We start from the raw sequence: 20,909 nt of genomic DNA, 5'->3' as shown, positions 1-20,909 counted from the left end.
TTCCATTTAGCTTATAAATAGAGTGTAAAAATACAATTATCTCCATTTTTGTAAGGTTACATATTAAATTATACAATTACATTATTCCATATAATTTGTGCAAATAAATGTAATGACCCTAGAATTTACTTTGGCAATGCTTCATACTAAATTCCGATGTTAGCGGTAATAACGACGCATCATTAGATACTAGGAACCTAGATGGAGATGAATCTTATATATTAGATCAACAGGATATGGCTCATAATGGCATTAATCGGCATATGTTTTTGAATAATGGCGAAGGAAATAATGATAACCTTATCTTGAAATCTGGCTCCTCCAAAAGTGATTATAATGGAATGGACGAGGAGGACAATGACATGTTTAGGCTTAGGAATAATGGCGATAGGTTTTACGCAATTTTATCATGTCATATAAACAGAGTTTAGAACCGGAACCTGGAAATCTCAGATTAGGGATAAATTGCTAAACCACAACCTCGAATCAAAGAGAGAAAGAAAGCTCTTTTAAAATATATTAGAACCTGAACCAGAATCCATTTTAAAAAGTTCTAACTTGTTTGTTGTGTGATTAATGTTAGAATGTTTCTTTATTGGAACCAGGTGCTAGAACCCTCAGAATCACGACAAATTTTAAGATAGGATACAGAAACTTTAAAAAAATTTTAAGCCGGAAATAGAAGAAACATTTTTCGTCCAGTTTCCGATCTGGTTATAGATTATAAAAAAATTTAAAATTTTATAAACAATGTAATTTTTATGAGGTTTAAATATCATTTTATGAAACGATGTTTCGGAAATTTCTCGATCTTAGATTATGTAATGCATTAACTATTATATGTAATTCAAAATTTAAAGTCAAAACAGGATGGGTTCCATGGAACACCAAGAAAACGGTATGCTGTACGACAAACATCATTATCACCAAACGTCTAAGCTCGATATAGCAGGTCTGGACGCCGTTAAATTGCAATGTTGTTTAAAGGCAGTTACCCAAACTTGCGTGGATCTATGCACTAAAGTTATAAGTGGGAATTTGTATTTTAAACAGTTCTATTTAACTATACTCGATAGTTTTTTGAATTTAGGCTTCCGTAAAATTTGTCATAAGTTTAAATATTATTCTAATATATCAGGGTTCAGAGCTCAATGGGTGGTCAAAATATTTTTAAAATATAAACCATTTTTTTGAAAATTATTTTGTTTCAAGATTTGTATTTTTGATTTTTTTTGGAGGGGCTCTAGCTCTCAATGACCTATCCCTAGTGATGCCACTGTAGTCTTTATATGATTAATTAAAAATATATCGCATTATATATGAATAAACAGAAGCTCTAGGAATAGATCTAAAATCTTTAAAAAAAAAATTATACTTGATTTAATTATATTATACTAACCATTTTATAGAATCTGCTAATAGATAAATTTTTAATATAATATTACTTAGTCCTACAGTTTGGAGGCTAACAACAATTGGAGCGATTTCAGCGAGCATTGCCAATATAATCCAGTGGAAACGAATCTAATAACTTGTTTATCCGAAGGTATGTAATAATAAATAAATATTGCAAAATACGATATATAGTAAAATTCTGCCAGAAGCAGGATTTTTATATGACAGATCGACACCATATATTACCAAAAAAAATATGAATTCTATCCAATTATATATACATATTGGGCTATTCTTAACTAATGCAGATTATAAATGCATCCTTAATTATTTAAAAAATTTCTATTACTTTTCGCAATTTTGCATGAAATTATTCGAACCGAGATTGAGTCTGACTCAGATCTCGGAAAAAATTTAAATTATTTTTTTTTACTGCTTTTATAAATCTTAAAAGAAAGAAAGAAAGAGAGTAAAAATATTTATAATCGGATTATTTTACTTTAGATAGGATGGGACCTTTTCTAAACCATAATTTGAGATCAGACTCCCTCAAAAAATATATTGTAGCTAGAGTGACACATCCAAACCTGACCCCTTTACTGTTAAAAATGCCTATCAAAAAAAATAATATTTTCAATGAATATTACTAATTTTTAATAAATAAATACAATTATTAGTTAACACGATTTTAATAAATAAATACAATTATTAGTTAACACGATTTTAAAATATAAATAAACTATAAGTGGATGAACCATGCACATTGGGATGCTCAATTCATCTACCATTTTGCGGCCATCTGTTTAATCACAGGCCTCTAGAACTTTACCGTTCTTGTAAGCTAGCCTCAGATAATTCCGCCCACGAGCTGATAACATCTTGGTTTTCCGCATCCACCATAAGCTTGCCTGCTTTAGATATACCTGTCCTTGATATCAAAGAATGCTTGCCAGAGCAATGGAGAGCTATAGCCTGTGTATTAGAGATTAAGCCCTGTCATCCTATTAGTCACACCAGTTTAATTTGCAGGTTTTTATAGTTATAAATGGCATTCATTTATTTAATGATATTTTACAATTATATCAATGTAAGTATTTAAATTTAAAAAAAATCGCTAGCCATTATTTTATTAACGTTGTATAACATTATTAAAATACAGCTTCGGGTTATGATAATTCATTGCCAGTACTTTTTCTATTGTCGGAATCGCAATTTCCTAAATAATTTACATTAAACGTAATGGTAATTTAATTATAATAATATTTATTATTGATTCAGATCAGATTGTATCAAAATTTTAAATAAATGCTTAAATCGTGAAAAATTGATGCCTGGGCAAAGTCCAGAAGGTCTTTGCAACATACTTTCACCCGTTGACCCAGAACAGTCATGCATATCTGTATCAGAATATATGAGTATAAAACTATTATACTTTGAAATTATCTCTTGTTTAAAATATCCTTTCAAAATGTTATTATAGTTATAGTCGATTTTAAGAAAATTTTTTAGATTATACTTTTATAATCATAAAACTATCCTGACGATTATTTATTTCAAAATACATAAAAAGATTCGACATTTCCCACCAATCCCTTCAACGCGAACATAAATGATCCTACAAATAATCTTCATGACTTATATTCTCATACTGATACTAATTTTCTATACAGCGCAATATTTAACGATAATAAACCCGTGTACAGTTCGTCTTTACACCCTTACAATAATTTACCGTCAACTATGATCGGTAGTTATCATTATGCTTCATCAATATTTTGGCCTCTGGTCAGCCCTCCTTTCTCCCATATCTTAAAATCTATGTTCGCTTTCCATTCAAACTATCCTTGTACTAAATCGACTGAGGCCAATGTATGCCGTAAAGAATCAGTTTGTGTTATAGATAGAAGCCTCACTTGCGCGAATACCTTACCAACTGAACTCGATATGATGCTATCTAATTCGCAGGATACTCAAACGACAGGTTATTTTGAATTACCTTTCAGTGCCCAACAGTGTTATTCTCGTGCCAAAACGGACCATATTAAAGAAGGTAAAGAAGAATATGAATCAAATAAACATGGACAAGGATCAATTGTGGAAAGAAACCTCGGGAAGAGAAAGCTTAGGGGAGCATTTAGTGAGAGTTATCACCATCAAGATAATGGAGATATTAAACTAAGAAATGGACATTATCAACATTACTCTAATATCGATACAACTATAGAACGGCGAGGAGGATACGCTTGCCAATCTGGTAAATTTTTGTTATTGGCTCATAGGCGTTTTTAACTCAATTAAAAAAAATAAAATAATTCTCGCATTTATATACTTTGCATCATTTCAATAATTAATTCATTTACAAAAATGAAATAACTTTATATATTAGGTTGCACCTTGGGAGAAGTTTCTTCATTCGTCATACCTCATGGCTCCTTCGTTCAGTTGCCGATTAATGGAAAAGGTTTGAATTGTCACAGGGTCTGCCTGTGTTCCCCCATAAGAAAAAACGATTTAATTCGTTGTCATTCCATTAACTGTTATGGTATCAACCATTGTTGGATTCAGGATAGCGTTAAGAGTATACTATAAATTTTTAATGCAATAAAATATAAAAAAAAATCAGTATATAATCTTTTTCTACCAAATTTTTAAAATATAAATAACATTTTATCTTCACTCATAAAAAAAGTGCACCTATCTCAATTCACGATGGATTGCAATTTTTGTTCGTGCCATAACGGTAAAGTCGTGTGCACACTCCGTTATTGCCCATCCATCTTTTGGACGGAGGAAGAAAAACTAAGTTACACGGGTCTCCCTTGCAATTGCCCCCATCATTACGTTCCGGTATGTGCTACCAATGGCAAAACCTACCATAGCTCTTGTTTGGCAAAGTACGAAAGGATTATTTTATACTTGATTTCAAGGGTATCGAAATTAGTTAATTTAATTCAATATTTAGCTGAGCTTTATTCATGCATTTTCTTATAACCTACTGATATTTATTATCATAACCAAATAAAATAAAACTAAATAAATACATATTTTATTTAATTCATTTTCCCTTTTTAAAACTCTCCTTGATTCTTGATTTCACAATTTTCCTGAATGAATATAATTTTGTACTAATGTCAAACTCGCACAAACATTGATCAATACATTTGTTTTTTAAGATGTGCCGGTTTAACCCCTGACTCATACGAATATGGTGCCTGTCCTAGCTCTGGTTCAAACGCTTTAGCCGATGTGTGTAGACCTTTGAGTGAATTAGATTATATGGATCCTTGTGGAGTAAAATATTCCGTTTACAAGAATGATAAGGTAATCGTTTTTAAGAAAAATGACGCAACCGGCGATAATAACAATTTAGCTTGCGTACCTTTAAGGCAAGTTTGCCTATCATCTTCCATCGATAATCTTAAATTCATATCGGAAAAACACAATAGACACCATTTTGATAACAATAACATCAAAATTTCCATTTCCACTTGTCCGCAATATTTGTGCCGTAAGTTATTTAATATTTGATTAGTGGTTCAGTCGCATTTCAGTTCATATTTTAAAACTTTTAGTTTTATCTTACGGTAATCTGTAAACTAATTCAAACCAGTTTATACCGATTTATAAATCCATGCCGGTTCGTTCCGGTTTTTATAAGTGTTGGATTTTCAAAGTTTATTATCATATTCAAATATTATTTAATTGAGTCCTAAATAATCTAATAAAAAAATAATATTTTAAAAAATAAAATAACAAATTAAGTAACAAAACCACATAAAAATATATACTTTATTAAAGAATTGTTATTACTATATTCCAATTCATAAACTATAATTTAATTAAAACGGAATTAAGACTACACATTCCCCCAAAAACACGAATAATAATATTTTAATATAGTAATTTGGATATTTTGTTTATAAGAAATGAAACTTTTTAAATTATGTCCATCATTTAAAATAAATAATTATAATTTCAAAAACCGGGTTCCATAGTATTTATGACTATTCTTTCTCTCCTTGTTAATTTTATATATATATCAGTTCGCAAAATTATAACTGCTATTTCGGTTTCGTCATTTAGTTCGGCACCCTTGCTTTAAGCATACACATGCTCTATAATTTACATTAATAAATTTTAATTTATATCAGATATTGTTCATCTAAAAAAAGTTATCGCTAGTAACAGATTTTACTTAATTTTCTTTTAAATATAAAATATGGACGGTTTTAAAATTAATTTTATTTATCTATACCCATGTTTATTTTGTTTGGTTTTTTAAACATTTTAATCCTTGGAATTTTATAGTTAACAAGAACCTGGATTGTTCGAACCAAAATGCAGGCCGATCTCATGCAACTTGTTCCGTATTTCGCGATCATGATTACAAATTATTTTTACCAGACACCTCCGAGTCGATTCAAACTTGTAAGTTGTAACTCAAAAAAATAATATTATAATAATCATAGATTTATAATACGTATATATAGAACTGATCATTATAGTAACGAAAATGATTACGTTTGAAGTCATCCTTAGTTTTCTTTATGCATATTTATTGTAATAGGAAATGTAATGTTTAATTTTATAAGCAAATTTTTTCTAAATTAATCTATACGTTTACTTGGGGGGGGGGGTACTATTAGATGGTGGTTTTTGCCATAAATATTACCGGAGGTCTTTAAAACTTGCTATTATAGATCTTTAGCTATATTATATTATATTTTTATAACATTTATACTAGCTTTAATATGTTATTTACTAGAACAGACAAATTTCCAATGAGTAGGGAAATTTCCCACTTTATTACTCCTTGGGTACGCCACTAATTTATTTTAAGATAATTATAAGGATTATTTAAATTTTGTTAATGCAATTTTTTGTCATGTTATTTTTCATTTATACAACCTTTTTCTTTGTTTTGAAAAAGAGCACATGTGAATTTTAAAAAACGCTATAAAAATAAATCATGTAAATACTGTAAATGTTGTTAGTTTTTATAGATGTAGGTAGCGCCAACTAGTTTTGAAATAATTGATAAATTTTAATTTTTTTAGAGAAATATTCTCAATTTATCAATATTTCAACTTAAAAAAATGAGTGAGTTATTTGTTTATAAAAAACTAAAACATATTTGAATTATTAATTGTAAATTTCGAATATTTATTTTTTCTTAAATGGCAATAGCTTAAATAAATTAACTAGACAAATTTAAAAAAATTTTATAATTAAAAAATTAAATATTATTTATATAATAAAGATAATATCGATAATGAATTTAAAATTTTACTCTCTATTACATTAATTATATGTAAGCACAAACTATAATGGGATCGTTATTTTTTAATTATGGTGATTGCAAAATATTATATAATACCTTTTTTTTTCTTTTGAATTTCATATAACTAATATAAGTTCCAGAATATTTTTTAAAAAAGCTATCAGAACTACAAAGTGCCTCAAGAGATTGCCCTTTGAAACTTACACCAGACTAACCTCAGGATCAGAATACAACCCTTATATCCAAAAGCAGAACGTGTACAAATTATCTTTCCTTTCAAACACCCAAAATGATTTTAGCCAGATGAATCCCCAGCCGCTATTAAGTCAATTGTATAGACAAATAGATACAAGCCAAGAACCAGTGTGTGGTTATAACGGGGAAACGTACGATGACGAATGTCAAGCCTCTCTTAATGGGGCGTTAATTGATTATGCCGGTCCTTGCTTAACTACTGGAATTATAAGTTCAGGTTCATATGGATCTCAATCTATAATGTTAGACAATCTGATGCCCAATTCTAATTTTGATTTTAACCAAGTCGAATCAACTTGCCCAATCAACGTAGGAGGAGCGGGAGGAAGAAATTCCTTATGCGAGAATGTTAAAAACACAGTTTATCTCACGGAAGAAAACATGGATTTTTATAGAAGTGATCTCGAAAATCGAGGAAACAGAGATTGGAATGAAAGATTAAATAATAAAGAGAGCAATAAAAGGGGAGATAGGAAGAAAAAGTACACTATTAGCTGCATGGGCATTACACCCCCCGGAGCTTGTTGTCCAGTTTGCGGTAATAGCTATTCTTTAATATTTAAAATAATAAATATATATATTAATATTATTTTATTATAAATTTCTCAGCTTTAGAAGTTTTTATTTTAATCGTGAATTTTAACACAATATTTAACTCATTTTTTTTTAAAAAAAAACATACATCAGCTGCTGAAATAAGGGTATTATACAGCCAGGAGATAGTTAATAGCTTAGCTCAGGAAACTCAGTTTGGACCTATAACGGTAAATCAGATCACGGCTAAACTTAGACGACATTTGAAGGTTTCTGAATGCGATTTGTATGGATATCTAAGCTTAGAGAAAGATTTAGTCTTTCTAGTTGCTCCCATTTTAAGTCCATTATCCATGGCTAAAATATCGGATCATATTTCGTTAAAGAAACGGGAAAGAGAAGGTGACGATAGGGTTAAAGAGAGGGAAAATGAAGAGTCGCGCTTTGTTGGCAATTTTGAAAAAGGCCGTAACATGATATATTTAGCATTGAAGAGTTTAAAAAAGAGCCTTTTTGACTCCAAAAATGATGCTAAAATTCAAGACTCTGAGAAAGTCGACAACATCGAGTCTAAAAGGAGACAATTTATAAGTTCGAACCTAGATTTGACGGATTCCCCAAACCTTATTCTACTAGTTCAAGAAGGCAAATCTTTGGACACAAATCACACCTTACATAGCCAAAGATTAATTGACAAGGAAAAACTCGTAGTTCTATCCAAATCTCCCTTTCCTACTTCCCCTTTACACGTTGAAATTTGTAATAGGGAAGCTCGTAGGTTATCGGCTCTTATAAGTTCTCATAATCCCACTTTAATGTCGGAACTTCCTATGCCCATTTTACTGGGAGCTAAAGTTAGGACATCTTATGCATCCGTTAGTGTTAGTAGTAAAGCAACAACATCCTTACTCTCTTTAAACCTCGGAGATATAAAATATTATTATATTATTTTAATTATCATAACTATGATTAAATTATAGCCGATAATTTTATTTTGATTATTTATATTTCTAAATATAAAATATTTATTGTCACGTTTTTTTAAATAATATTAATAATTATTATGAAAAGTTTATCATTCACTTTTAATTCATCAAAAATTGCGTTTAAAACATCGACATTATAATGCCCTATGAAATATCAAAAGCATATTCAGAAAAGACTGTGCTTTCAAGATTGGAAACATTTTGCTTAATGCTTAAAAACCAAGAAGAAAAAGTAGTTTATACAGCAATTAAATAATTTACTAATTTTTTGTTATCGTATCGTTTCTATGCAAGGTTAAAGCCATATTTTATAGTATATTTAACCCAGTGATAAAATGTAAATTTTGTAAATATATATATATATATAAATTTTTTTTTTGAAGAAATAGAAAATATAATAATTAATTTGTAATTATAAATATTCTTTATAAAAAAAATTCTTCAAAATGTGATACAGGGTTTTATAATATATATTTTTTTGTATGCATATTATTTTAATAATTAATTACTAAAATGTTACCCGCTTTATATGACACTAATAATGTTTGATATATTTTTGAAATTGCTCAACCAATCATTCCAAGTTGAATTTTTTTATTTTTTTTCTTTCCTATTTTTAATTATTTATAAATATGTAAAAGTTTTGGCTTCTTTCCTATCCAACAATTTCGGTTAAATATTTGAAAAACATTTGAAGAAATAAAGATCAAAAATAATTTTTTTTTAAAGAAAAATATATACCTTCATCAATTATGAAAATAATATTCTCAAACACAATGATTTATTGGCTCACGCTTAATAACGTTCTTTTAAAATTTGGTCTCCAAAAAACTTTTCAACGATTTTATATTGTATATTATTTTAAATAAATCTAAGTCTTCCCATGATTATAATTGATATATAATATTATTATTCCTTGTTAGATATAAAAGATTATCATGTTTTTTAAAAAATATTTTCAATTTTAATTTAATGATTATATACAATTTTAAGTTATAAATAAAATGATAGTGTGTAAATTTTTTTAGACAACTCTGTAGATATTTTAGAATAACAAAATTAGAAGAAGGGAATAAAAGAAACAACTAGGCAGGGAAGGGTTATATGATTTTTTTTAAAAAGTGACGAGTGCATGGAGGTTTATTAAGAGGAATAAAGAAAAAAAAATAGGAGTAAAGTAATAGAAATAGAATAAAAAGAGAGATTATTTATTATTTGTCTAACGAATAGAAATAAATCATCATTGTTAACTCTCAAATTTCTTGTAACACGTTTACCTATCCCTGTCTGATTGGAAAATACCAGATGGGCTCATATTCCTCGGTTTAGAGGAACACCTTATTTGAGATTTCAATTGTGTCTCCCTGTTTACATCTAACCCAAACATTCATTTGATCATTAGAATAAAAAGGTCAAAAATTGGAAAGTACCACGACTTTTCAGATTTTTACTCTGTCCTAATCGTTATTTCTACTAATGTATCTCTAAGCCACCCCCCCCAACCGGATATCATTTTTTAAAGATTTTAAGTTAAAAAAAATTCAGATTAATAGAGATCATGGATCCTCTTTAAAAATGTTAACAACTCAAATCACAGTGTTCCGAGACAAATAGTATGTTTCCTCGGTTCTCATTGAGTGCCTTTTTTCTTCCCCTTATGTTTTTAAAAAAAAAATTTGTATAGTTTTATATACTGTTTTTGATAAATTATTAAAGTAAAATAAAAAATTATAATTAAGAATAAATTTCGATTCCTCACTATTTTCTCAAAATCAATATTATTATTAACCTAAAAATAATTTTTCGATTCTTTCAATATTTATGGGATTTTGAGCCTTTACACTCGACCTCGGATGGTAAAACGTTCAGACAAGGATTTTGACCTGACAAAAATGTCACCGAGTTCGCTACAAATCAATAATATTTGAAAGAAATCGTTTATGAGTCTTAGTTCAGAATTATTTTAAATTTGGTCTGGTCAAAAAAGAGGGGCAAACAGGTTATCATTTAGAAATTATGGGTTTGGAATATATGGTTCTATAATGTTCTGGCTACTAAATAGGGCCTGTCAGGTTGAATTACACAATAATAAATTTGATACCTAGGAACAATAAAAATGGCATTAAAAGTTCATGCAAGTCTTTAGACGACTTTCTATTAAAAAAAATTTCCCGATAAATTTTTACATGCTATCCTCTATGAGATATGAATGAATTAAATTAGAATAATATGATGTCTTAACAATATATTCAACAATCATAATGTGATTCCTCCTAAACATTTTATTTGTTACTTATAATGCTTATAACCTAAGATCTTACGAGTTCAAATAATTAATAAACGCTTTTCGGAGAATGTCGATTTAAAAAAAATTAATATAGTATTCTTTTTTATGGTTGACAATATTCTATCTTTAACTCCTCAAGAAGAACTTATATTCAAGGGACCATGGAACCATGAATCACTCAAGAAAACAATTTTTTTGAAAAACAAAACATTTCAAAATATAATATATCAAATACAACTGAAAGATGGTCCTATTGCCTGCAAAATTTATCCTAAATGTGGATTGATTCCGCCACAATCCTCGATTAAAGTTAATGTTATATTAGAATTATCAAAGAATGACCAATTTTGGATAAAATCTGGCTTAATCAAAGAGATGATAATAATAACGATAAGTAAGACTCATGAAAATGCCACGACTAACTCTTCGGGTGGTTGTGAAAATTTATTAGGCGCTGATAAGTTGGATTTATCAAACAAGTTTCCGGATTTGATTTTTACAAAATGCTTAAAGGTGTTTATTATTGATCCTGGTAGCGTCAAGGCTTTAAAGCGTACTAAGAAAACGCGGAGAGCGTGCAGTGTTAGCGAGAGCAGTTGTTCATCTACAACGGGTTGCCTCAAAAAATCAAACTCATATTCGAAATATAAGGATTCTCACTCAGAGCCTTATACAATGGCTTCGCACGATATAAACCGAAGTAAACATAAACAATAATCACTTTTTCTCTTATCATTATTGTTATGGAATTTCAGAAATCTCTTAGAATTTAGTATTCTTTTTGTAAAACGGCTCATAGTATAAATTTTTAACCTGGTATTGGTGGTCTACATTCTAAATAAAAATAATTTATTTAAATTTAACTATTAGTAAATAATATAAAATTTAAGCTATTTCTGATGGGGAGAGCAATGCAATGACAACCACAATAATTTCGACCAACTACCAAGAGACGTTTCCACTGAAGCATGAATACAAACTTTTAAAAAGAGAGAACCATATTATGAAAATATTAAAGGAAGAACTTGGAAGGGCTTGCATTAATGAGACCCAAATGAAGAATGTTAAGAAACAGTTATCAATGTTCAAAGTTTGGAACATAGTAAACGCGATGGGTTATTTTCTAATCATTGGTTGCCTCATCGGATATTTATTGAATAACATGATTTTCGATTCGGATAGCTCCCAAAATGAAAGTTTCGGAAATTGCAAAGAGGGTTCAAACTGTAAAAGTGCCTCTTGGTTTTGGGTTGGGTGATAAAATGATTATTTAACATATTGCAAACATTTTACATTACCATGTAAATATATATACGAATATTATAAATGCTGCTTAAATTGCATATTATATAGTATGGGTATGGTACCTTATTACATTCAAAATTAAAATAAAATATACAAATATTATTGTATATAAACGTTTAGGGTGCCATTTTCAATAAGTGAGAAAACCATAATTTAGATTTAAAAATTAAGAAATGGCTTAAAATAGTAATACATGATCTAAAAACAAAAGGACTGATTTAAAATATAATTTAGAATTGCGAGTTGAATATCCTAACGCTGTGTCTTTCCCTCAAAAAGGAAAAGTAAAATATAATTGGGTGAGCAAAAAAATTAAAATACAAGATGGATTTTTATATCAGCCTAAATTTTTTTTTAAATACTCAAAATATACATGGGAAGGAAAATGCAAAATCAGATGAAAATTATAAAAAATAAAGTTAAAAACAAAAATGGTTTAAAAAAGATGTAAAGGTAACCAAAACGGAAAAAACTCAGATTAAAATTTTTAAAAAAATATAAGAAATTTCTCCAGAGAACGGAAATCAATGAAAAAGTAAGTTTTTTTTTTAAATTAAAAAATTAAAAAATGGGTTGATTTTTTTAAATAAAATGTAGGCAAAGATTAGGAAACAATAAAAAAAATACCAAACTGGCCCATCTTATTAAAAATATTTTTTCAACTCGACCCAACCCGAAATAAAAGTTAATACAATAACCTACCTAATAGATCGGAAAAGTTCTTTTGAGTTTTAGTGTTTTCCAAGCCTCAAGTTTGTATATTAGCTGACTAGTTTGAAAATAATTTGAGCCTCTACATGGTTTGTAAACGGTGGGAAAGATAGGATTTATCGGGAGGCGTTTACCAAAAATCTAAAGATTTTAAAATCCGCATTTACCGGATCATCGGCCGGGTCTCGCCTTTTTAAAAATTTTGATTAGGACTATTTAATTTACACGTGGTTATTCCGTTATTCTTATTTATATTTATTAAAATATGCTTTCATCTCCTCCATTAACGTTGGCAGAACTTTACGCTAAAAGTGCTTTATCCACAAATTAAAAAATTATCACAATTTTCCTAATCCTACTCCACCCACAATTTCTTTTCTCGCATTTTAAACATTTATTAAAGCAATTTTTTGTAAGATCACATCGTATTTAAAATAAATATCTACTTTTCAAGCACAATTTATAATGCTATCCATACCTTTGGTTTTTTAAAAAGATTTGGAAACATCAACTTTCCCTTGATCCGTAAAATTGGACAGGCACTTTTAGATTCTTGATATTTAATTTGTACTTTTTCAGTTCAATATGACCATTGCCGTTTTCAAGATATTAACCGTTAAAATTTTAGCTCCAAAAATAAAATATTTAGAAGAAGTTTTCTAAAAAATTTGATGCAGAACCTTTTTCCTTTATTAATGATGCTGTAAATCATTTTTATTAGTTTTTTCTAAAATCATGCTTTAATATTAAAATACAGTGTGAAATTAGTGTGTAACTAGTTATCTTTTAAAAATTGTAACCTAGAAACTGTAACTTAATTATTAAATGAATATGAAAATTATAATTAACATACTATATCTATATTCTATATAAAAATATATAATAAAAAAAAGATAAATTGAAAAATAAAATAATATATTTAGATTTGGTCGGCGGGGTTTAATGACCCATGTATAGATATACAGTTGGATCGACAAATTTCGATTGATATTCTTTGTCGTAGGTAGAAGTCTTCTTTTGAAACACCTATGATTAAATGTAACCTTGTCCTATTGTTTTGAATAATTTTAGGACTTGGGATCTAAATGATCCACTGGTGTCACCGGAACAAACAAAAGATATTAAGGTGGCTATATTTATTTGTTTTTGTATTTTCAGCTTTTGTTATGGAGTTGACAGAAAATGATCTGGAAAAAAGATCTACACATGTATAATTCTAAGCGAAGTGTATACCTTGGTTCAAAAGTCATTCCATCAGGTCGTTTGATTATCAGGGCTGAGGCCAGAGGGATCCAGCGTAGAAGGAATATGTGTGATTTCAAGATTCTATTGATGATCGAATTGATAGCATAGTGCCTGGGTAATCTGCCTTTTGAAAAACCACAGTATAGGAGGTGGTGCCCAAGGCTATCGATATGAGTTTCACAACATGATGTCGGCGTTAGGATTTCACAGCCTAAACGAAGACCTATAACTATTCTAAGTTCTTCACTGGTTTGTAACATGCTTAAATTAGGACAAGGTATAGTTTCTAACCATTCATAATTAAGTGGCATCTGACTGAGGCTGGAATTATTTGATCCAGCAAAAGAGTCGTATTGTTGTCATTAGGAATACTCGGGGTTGGGTTAGGTAGAAAAAGAGCGATGGAGATTATCTTCGAACAGCTTTGAAGTGTAAGTATTAGATGCAATGATGAATGGTAAATTCCAGTCTCCTTATCTTATAGAATTTAGAAGCTTAGCGCAATTTTGATCTAGAGGTCTAATGCTGCCATATGATATGAATCGATAGTCTCCAAGTGTGTATCAAAATTTAGCAGCTGAGGATAAAAAGGCTGAAATGCTTAAGGATATTGGGGAATAGATACCTATACCACCTAGCTTTGGTGGAAGGGAAGCTTGCATCCAGGGTAGTGATGAGAATTTGATATATAAAATATATTCGAGTAATTTTTAAATGAATTTCAAGATTTAATAATATTTCAGGGAACATGAAAATTGTTGATGAACGAAAGGCGTGTAAAATTTTAGGAATGAATAAAAAAATTTTAAGTAAATAAAAAGCTTGATGAGCAGGTAAATATTTTAAAATATTTTTCATCCTATTAAATCTGGCAAGAAATTTATCTCTGAAATGAATTATAGCACTTCACCTCCAATGGTCGAATCTAGGTAATTAAAGCTAGTTTTGTCCACTACATTTCAGGTGGGCAGTCCTATTCAAGGGTGTGATAAAATCATTTTAAATTAAATTTATTAATTTAAAATTTTGTTTAAATATCTGATTGTGTTGGCAAAGGATATGCAACAATAATATAATTTCCCGTCCAAATAGATTTTCTTTCCTTAAATTGTTACATTGCTGGGTTTCTTAATTTTGTAATTAAATTCAAGTAATAAACCTATTTTTTCTTAAATTATATTTCTTTACAAATTTACAATATATTCTATATTTTTTGCCCTCAAGTTGCTAGTAATATTTTTACTCTGGAATTTCATAAGTAATAACTGTATTATTTTAAAAATTTTACTAAATTAGATCATAGAACTTAGTATAAGGAACGACAAAGACAGATTATCAGATTATTTTAGAATTAAATAATTTTGAATAAAATACTAATAATCATTACTTACTAATAAGGAAAGACCAAGATTATGAAAGATAAACAAATTATTATAATGTAGATATCAAACATTTCCTTCAACAAGAGATTAATCAAATACCCTTCAGATAAATGAATCATGGTTGAAACCATTGATGAGTTGGATTTTTTGACCTAAAGCGGTTGATAATGAACTTATAGAAACTTTTATGAAATTCAATAATAACACATTATCTTTATAATGATTTCCCAAATTTAAAATTAATTTTTATTAAATATAACGCTGTTCTTACATCAAGTGCACCTGTAGATGAGCGGGTTTCTTAGTAAAAATTTTGAAATCAATTTGTTGTTAAAAACAAATAAACATTTATTAATCTATAATTTTTATATGTTTTTTTTTCAATGATCGATATAATATAAATATATTCTATTTTCCAATTTTTTTTTCGGTTTAATTATTTTTTTATATAAATAAATTGTATATTTTCTTAAATAATTGATTATAATTTGTATATCCTAATTTTTTTATATTAAATAAATGCGTTCAGTAAATAAATAATGCGTTATATGAATGATGTATAAAGTACCTTATAATGTAACTAGTTACCTTTGAAATACATATAACGGTAAAGTAACTTTTAATAACACTAGAAATTAGCCTCACACATTTGCAATTTCAAATTTTTTTAAAAGGGATCGATTTGTACCGTTTTAAATTACAATAACGGTTTTCCAGATATTTACCGTTAAAAATATGGCGCCAAAAATTAAAAATACTTTAAAATAGGTTTTAAATTATTTTTTTAGTAGGAAGTAACAGAAACCTTCTTTTCCTCCTAATGGCGCTTAAAAATTATCTTTTATTTTTTAAAAAAACTTATTTTAAAGATTTATTTTTTGGCGCCATAATTTGGACTGTCAATATTTGGAAAACAATAATGGTTCAAATCGAGTTTAAAACGGTACGAATCGAGTACAAATTGATGCCTTTTTAAAAATTTATATGTGAAAATTATTAATGTGCGGTGCTAACTTCACGCTATATTTTTAAAGTTTGATTTTAGAAAAACATAATGAAGACAAAAATGATTTTAAGATATCAGTAGGAAATAGGAAATGTTTTCTATTGCTTTCTATTAAAACGAATTTAAAAAAACAATATTTTAGAGATTTTTATATATTTAACTGCCAAAATCTAATAAATTTTTTAATATTTTGTGAATTTACATTATACATTTAGTATTTTAGTTAAACAACCCTTAAAATGCAAAGAAATAACCATATTGTGATTATTAATTAAAATATTAGCTTGAGATTGTAAATTTTCCTCAGATTTTCTAATTTATTCATAATAATTAGTGGCTCTATAATATAATGAAATAGATTTTTTAGGAAATATTTTTTTAATATTTATAAAATTTACAATTATTCATTAAAATTTCCTTAATGATTGCCACAAATTTTTGAAAAACATTATTGGTTTGTGAATTTTTATTAATCAAGACATTTCTTTTTGTCGGTTCAATTTTTTAATTAATAGGAAATCTGATCAATCGACAAATTTCATAATTTCCATATTGAACTAATTATTGATCAGAATAAATATTTAATAATCAAGACATTTCTTTTTGTCGGTTCAATTTTTTAATTAATAGGAAATCTGATCAATCGACAAATTTCATAATTTCGCCTCATATTGAACTAATTATTGATCAGAATAAATATTTAATATAAATTATTATCATATTTCAATAAAAATTAAATTTTACATACTTAAATTATTATTCTATATTCTAGAAACAATCATCAAAATTATACTATATAAGTTATAAGAGGTGGATCTAATGAAAATCTGGAAATGCTTCATTACATTCACCATATAGTAAATCTCATGAAAAGCAATCTAAACATTCGTAGCAAATGAATGCAGATCAAAGCCAACGTACAAATGATTCTATTTGGGGCAGAAAACCTTCAGATCCAAATGGTAATGTTAATTACTCATGATAATAAATTTGTTAATTTGTATAATATCCATTAACCGGTTAAAATATTACTATATAATTTAATTTGAACTATAAATGTATTTTTTTTTGCATCTGAATATAATTTTATGTTGTCCAATATTAACTCAAGAAAGAATCAAAAAGACTTGCGCTTTGAAACAAAATCGTGATAATGGTGATAATATATGTAAAGACATTTTTTATTTTCTAAATTTATTAAAGGTGAAATTGATAGCATAGATGATCCGAGAGATTATTCGGGCAGAAATTGCAAAAGTTAGTATACATTTAAAATAACTTTTATGTCAATTTATAAAATCTTTCTTCGTAAATAAAAATTAGGAGCTTTAATTTTATTATGCTTAATGATGCTTTAGACCTCGTTCATAGTAACCGCGAAGATGACGCGATGTCGCCCAAGGGGTGTGTCGTGTGTAATTAATCAATAAACAATAGCAGAGCTGTAATATATAAAATTGTGTAATTCGAATATTATGCATCGCCTAGATATCGCGATATTTTATGGTTACAATAAAAAAGGTATTTGCTACAAATAAGAGGGAGGGGGGGGGGGGTTTACTCATACATATTTATTAAGATAACAATCTAAATATCTACGGGTTCAGTAAGGGATCTAAAATGGAAAGATTATTTGTTCGTTATAGTATTTATTTTTCGAAGCTATTTAGAATTATGCAATTATGAAAAGCATGCATAAATTATTTGAGCCATCGTGAACCCAAAATTTCGATATCCATTTTCCTCAGGAAAAGTTCTTCACTTTTTACAGGCATTAGATTGAGATGTAATATATTATTCTTTGTAACTCCGTCTATAATGTGACTAAAGTATTCCTATTCACGGATAATTTTTTCAAAGATCATCACAGAGTTCATCGGGCACTTGCAAAAATTTATTAAATGGCTAAAGAATTAAAATGTACTATCTTGCTATGCAACCTTTAAGTCCCATTAAGTTTGATTAATGTTAGAACCTATGGTAGAAAGCGGTATCCTTATTCTAGAATTTTACATATCTTCTTAAAATCTAAGACCCACAAATACTCACTCACCAATGATATCCATTTTATACTAACCCTTCCATTATTTGTTTGGCTTATGAGATAATCATTAAATAGTAGATGGTGTTTTGCGATTTTACTTTTTATATTAATTTATCTTTAAAAATCTTTTTTTTAAAACTCATGTTTCAATTTAAATCTTTAAATTTTGTCTACACATTTAAAAAAAAAAAATTAATGGAGAAATAAATGATTCATATATTAGTTAATTATCTAAAAAAATTTGATATTTATTGAAATAAATAAATTTTTTGATTGGCAAGGGAAAGCAATGCAGACTAAATAAAAAAGTTATCTTTTATTAGGAGGGGGAAAGAAGGAGCGCAACTTTTCATAGACCTTCTTCTCCATTCTTCAATCCTAGTCATATATCATTTTAATCAAATTATTAACACACAATTAGAATTCTTTTACCTTGTATTACTATTCAAAAATTTATTTTTACTTCATGTCTTCGTATACATTCTAAATTATATTTTTAAAAATTCCTGTTGCTCAATTTTTAGGGTTGGACTCGAACCTAAATTTGAAAACATTTGGTGATCCTTTACAGGTCCAATCAAGCATATCAAATATTAAAGAAGGTCTCGCATTATTGATATTTTAATTTTAATTATAAAGTTCAGAAATATTTAAAAATAAGGGTTAAAGCACAATAATCCCTATCTGAAAAATTAAGTCAAACTTTTATCTCGAATGTCGTTCATCGCACGCGAATTAGTTGTCGTGAATTAACCATCGCGAGTACTTTGCGATTAATACATTCTCATTCATGGTCCTAAGTGTGGAGAGGATATTTTGCCTCGTTTTTACCCAAAAAATTCGAAATAGTTTTCGCTATATTGTCTTCGCCATTTAGATTTCGCATAATAACTTCATTATAAAATTTTTGCCGCGAATATAGATTTGCGGTAAAAATTTTCATGTAAAATTCATTTTCCATAATAAACATTCGCGAAATAGTCTTCGCAGAATAGTATGCTCTATAAAAGTTTCGCTGAATTGACATGGAACCATAATAATCCACTTAGTAATTTCATCAGGCCAATTGAATTGTTAGAGATTCTTTTGAACTTACATATCTATCCAATAAAATAAAGGTTGAGAAACATTTTTCAGAGCATAAATTTAGGCTCCGGGTTTTAAATTTTTATTTACTTGTTTATAAATTAATAAAATATTTACAAAATTAGATCCTGTTTGCCCTATCAATTACCAGGATATGTTCTTGTTGGAGCAAGAATACAAACTTTTAAAACAAGAGAAAGATAATTTACAAATGTTGAAAGAAGAGCTTGAGAAGACTCATATTAATGACATCAAAATGAAGAGCATCAAGAGTCAATTGTTTATGATTAAAGTTTGGAACATAGTTAATGCAATGGGATTTCTCATAATAACTAGTTATGTCATCGGTTATCTAGTGATCAAAATGTTTTTCAACTCAGATAACAATGTAAATGGGAGTTTCAATAAATGTAGAGACAGTTCATCACCTAACAGCTGTAAAGGTTCCTATTGGTCTTGGTTTTGGTAATAGAATTATTTATTATACTAACCAAAATTTGTTAGCGAATATGATACGACACAATAGGTTATTATGAATTCTTAAATTGTATTACTTGTACAAATTAATATCATGTTATTAAATAAAATTACGCCGATATGTATATTGTATTGTTTTATGATATCCTTCCCATTATCATGAAAAAGATTAAAGTTATAATTTAGATTTACCAAAAACATCTATAAAAAGATTATAATATAAAAACCTATGCCAGCATATTGGCGCAATTAGTATAAAATATTTAAGTTTATATTTAGGTTCATGAGCGAAATATTAAATTGTTATATTTTTTGTAAAATCATAAAAATTTAAAAAGTGGAAAAGGATAAATTTATGCTAATGCTAGTCGACAGGCATGTAATAAAAACGACTTTCTATAAATTTATAATATACTTGGAGAATTGCCATGATATACAAAAAATATAGATTTTTGAATGGAGTGATGGCTCATAGTGTTAGAGTGAGATATTTTTATTCGATATCGACGCAGCCCCTCTGGACCTGAAGTCCTCCGCTGAGCCGAGCGGGAATAAAGGATTTTCGAGCAGGGTAAATTGCTCCAAATATATTTATGGCCCGGGTTAAATTTATATTAAAAAATTGATTAATAATATATTTGGTCGTTGTTTGATAATTTAGTTAAGAATTCCCAAATGGTAATATATCATTAGCCATAAATTAATTTATACATTTAAGAAATATTTTTACATCATCTTATTGCTAGAGAAAATTTGCTACAATATTTCGTGATTTAATATAGCATAATAATGATATAATCTTGTTTATTATATCATAATCATACATACAAACATTTATATCTTTCTCAAACATTACATGTTTATAATCACATGTTCATAATATATATGATAATATGGATTGCTGCTGGCACATCA

At 28.1% G+C, this 20,909-nt stretch overlaps 2 protein-coding genes across 2 annotated transcripts in view; both read left to right on the top strand.

Annotated features, from left to right (window-relative positions):
• The window catches only part of LOC135927891 (uncharacterized), a 37,197-nt gene extending 28,221 nt beyond the window's left edge, over positions 1-8,976 (top strand). Inside the window, exons 9-20 of the mRNA XM_065464135.1 lie at positions 123-391; positions 861-1,023; positions 1,450-1,546; positions 2,142-2,424; positions 2,674-2,810; positions 2,966-3,649; positions 3,782-3,973; positions 4,085-4,289; positions 4,569-4,903; positions 5,704-5,823; positions 6,834-7,469; positions 7,619-8,976. Of these exons, the coding sequence (XP_065320207.1) occupies positions 123-391; positions 861-1,023; positions 1,450-1,546; positions 2,142-2,424; positions 2,674-2,810; positions 2,966-3,649; positions 3,782-3,973; positions 4,085-4,289; positions 4,569-4,903; positions 5,704-5,823; positions 6,834-7,469; positions 7,619-8,445 (3,948 nt within the window). The 3' untranslated portion in view covers positions 8,446-8,976. The remainder of the gene's footprint in view (positions 1-122; positions 392-860; positions 1,024-1,449; positions 1,547-2,141; positions 2,425-2,673; positions 2,811-2,965; positions 3,650-3,781; positions 3,974-4,084; positions 4,290-4,568; positions 4,904-5,703; positions 5,824-6,833; positions 7,470-7,618) is intronic.
• An 8,261-nt stretch (positions 8,977-17,237) lies between these two features.
• LOC135928743 (uncharacterized) lies at positions 17,238-19,986 on the top strand. The gene is made up of 4 exons (XM_065465198.1): positions 17,238-17,349; positions 17,499-17,543; positions 17,591-17,644; positions 19,643-19,986. Exons 1-4 carry the CDS (start codon positions 17,283-17,285, stop codon positions 19,984-19,986), a joined length of 510 nt encoding a protein of 169 aa, XP_065321270.1. The 5' UTR covers positions 17,238-17,282.
• The last annotated feature ends 923 nt before the right edge of the window (positions 19,987-20,909 follow it).

Source organism: Gordionus sp. m RMFG-2023, chromosome 4 (assembly GCF_954871325.1).
Source record: "Gordionus sp. m RMFG-2023 chromosome 4, tfGorSpeb1-WG-v2, whole genome shotgun sequence".
Lineage (NCBI taxonomy): Eukaryota > Metazoa > Nematomorpha > Gordioida > Chordodea > Parachordodidae > Gordionus > Gordionus sp. m RMFG-2023.
Note: the sequence above shows the minus strand (reverse complement) of the source record. Positions and strands in the feature narration are given on the sequence as shown.

Excerpts from the sequence above, each read along its gene's own strand:
- LOC135928743 (XM_065465198.1), top strand. The coding sequence starts at position 17,283 with ATGAATGCAGATCAAAGCCAACGTACAAATGATTCTATTTGGGGCAGA. Across the intron at positions 17,350-17,498 it reads AAAACCTTCAGATCCAAATG|AAAGAATCAAAAAGACTTGC; the intron begins GTAATGTTAATT and ends TATTAACTCAAG. Across the intron at positions 17,544-17,590 it reads GAAACAAAATCGTGATAATG|GTGAAATTGATAGCATAGAT; the intron begins GTGATAATATAT and ends AATTTATTAAAG.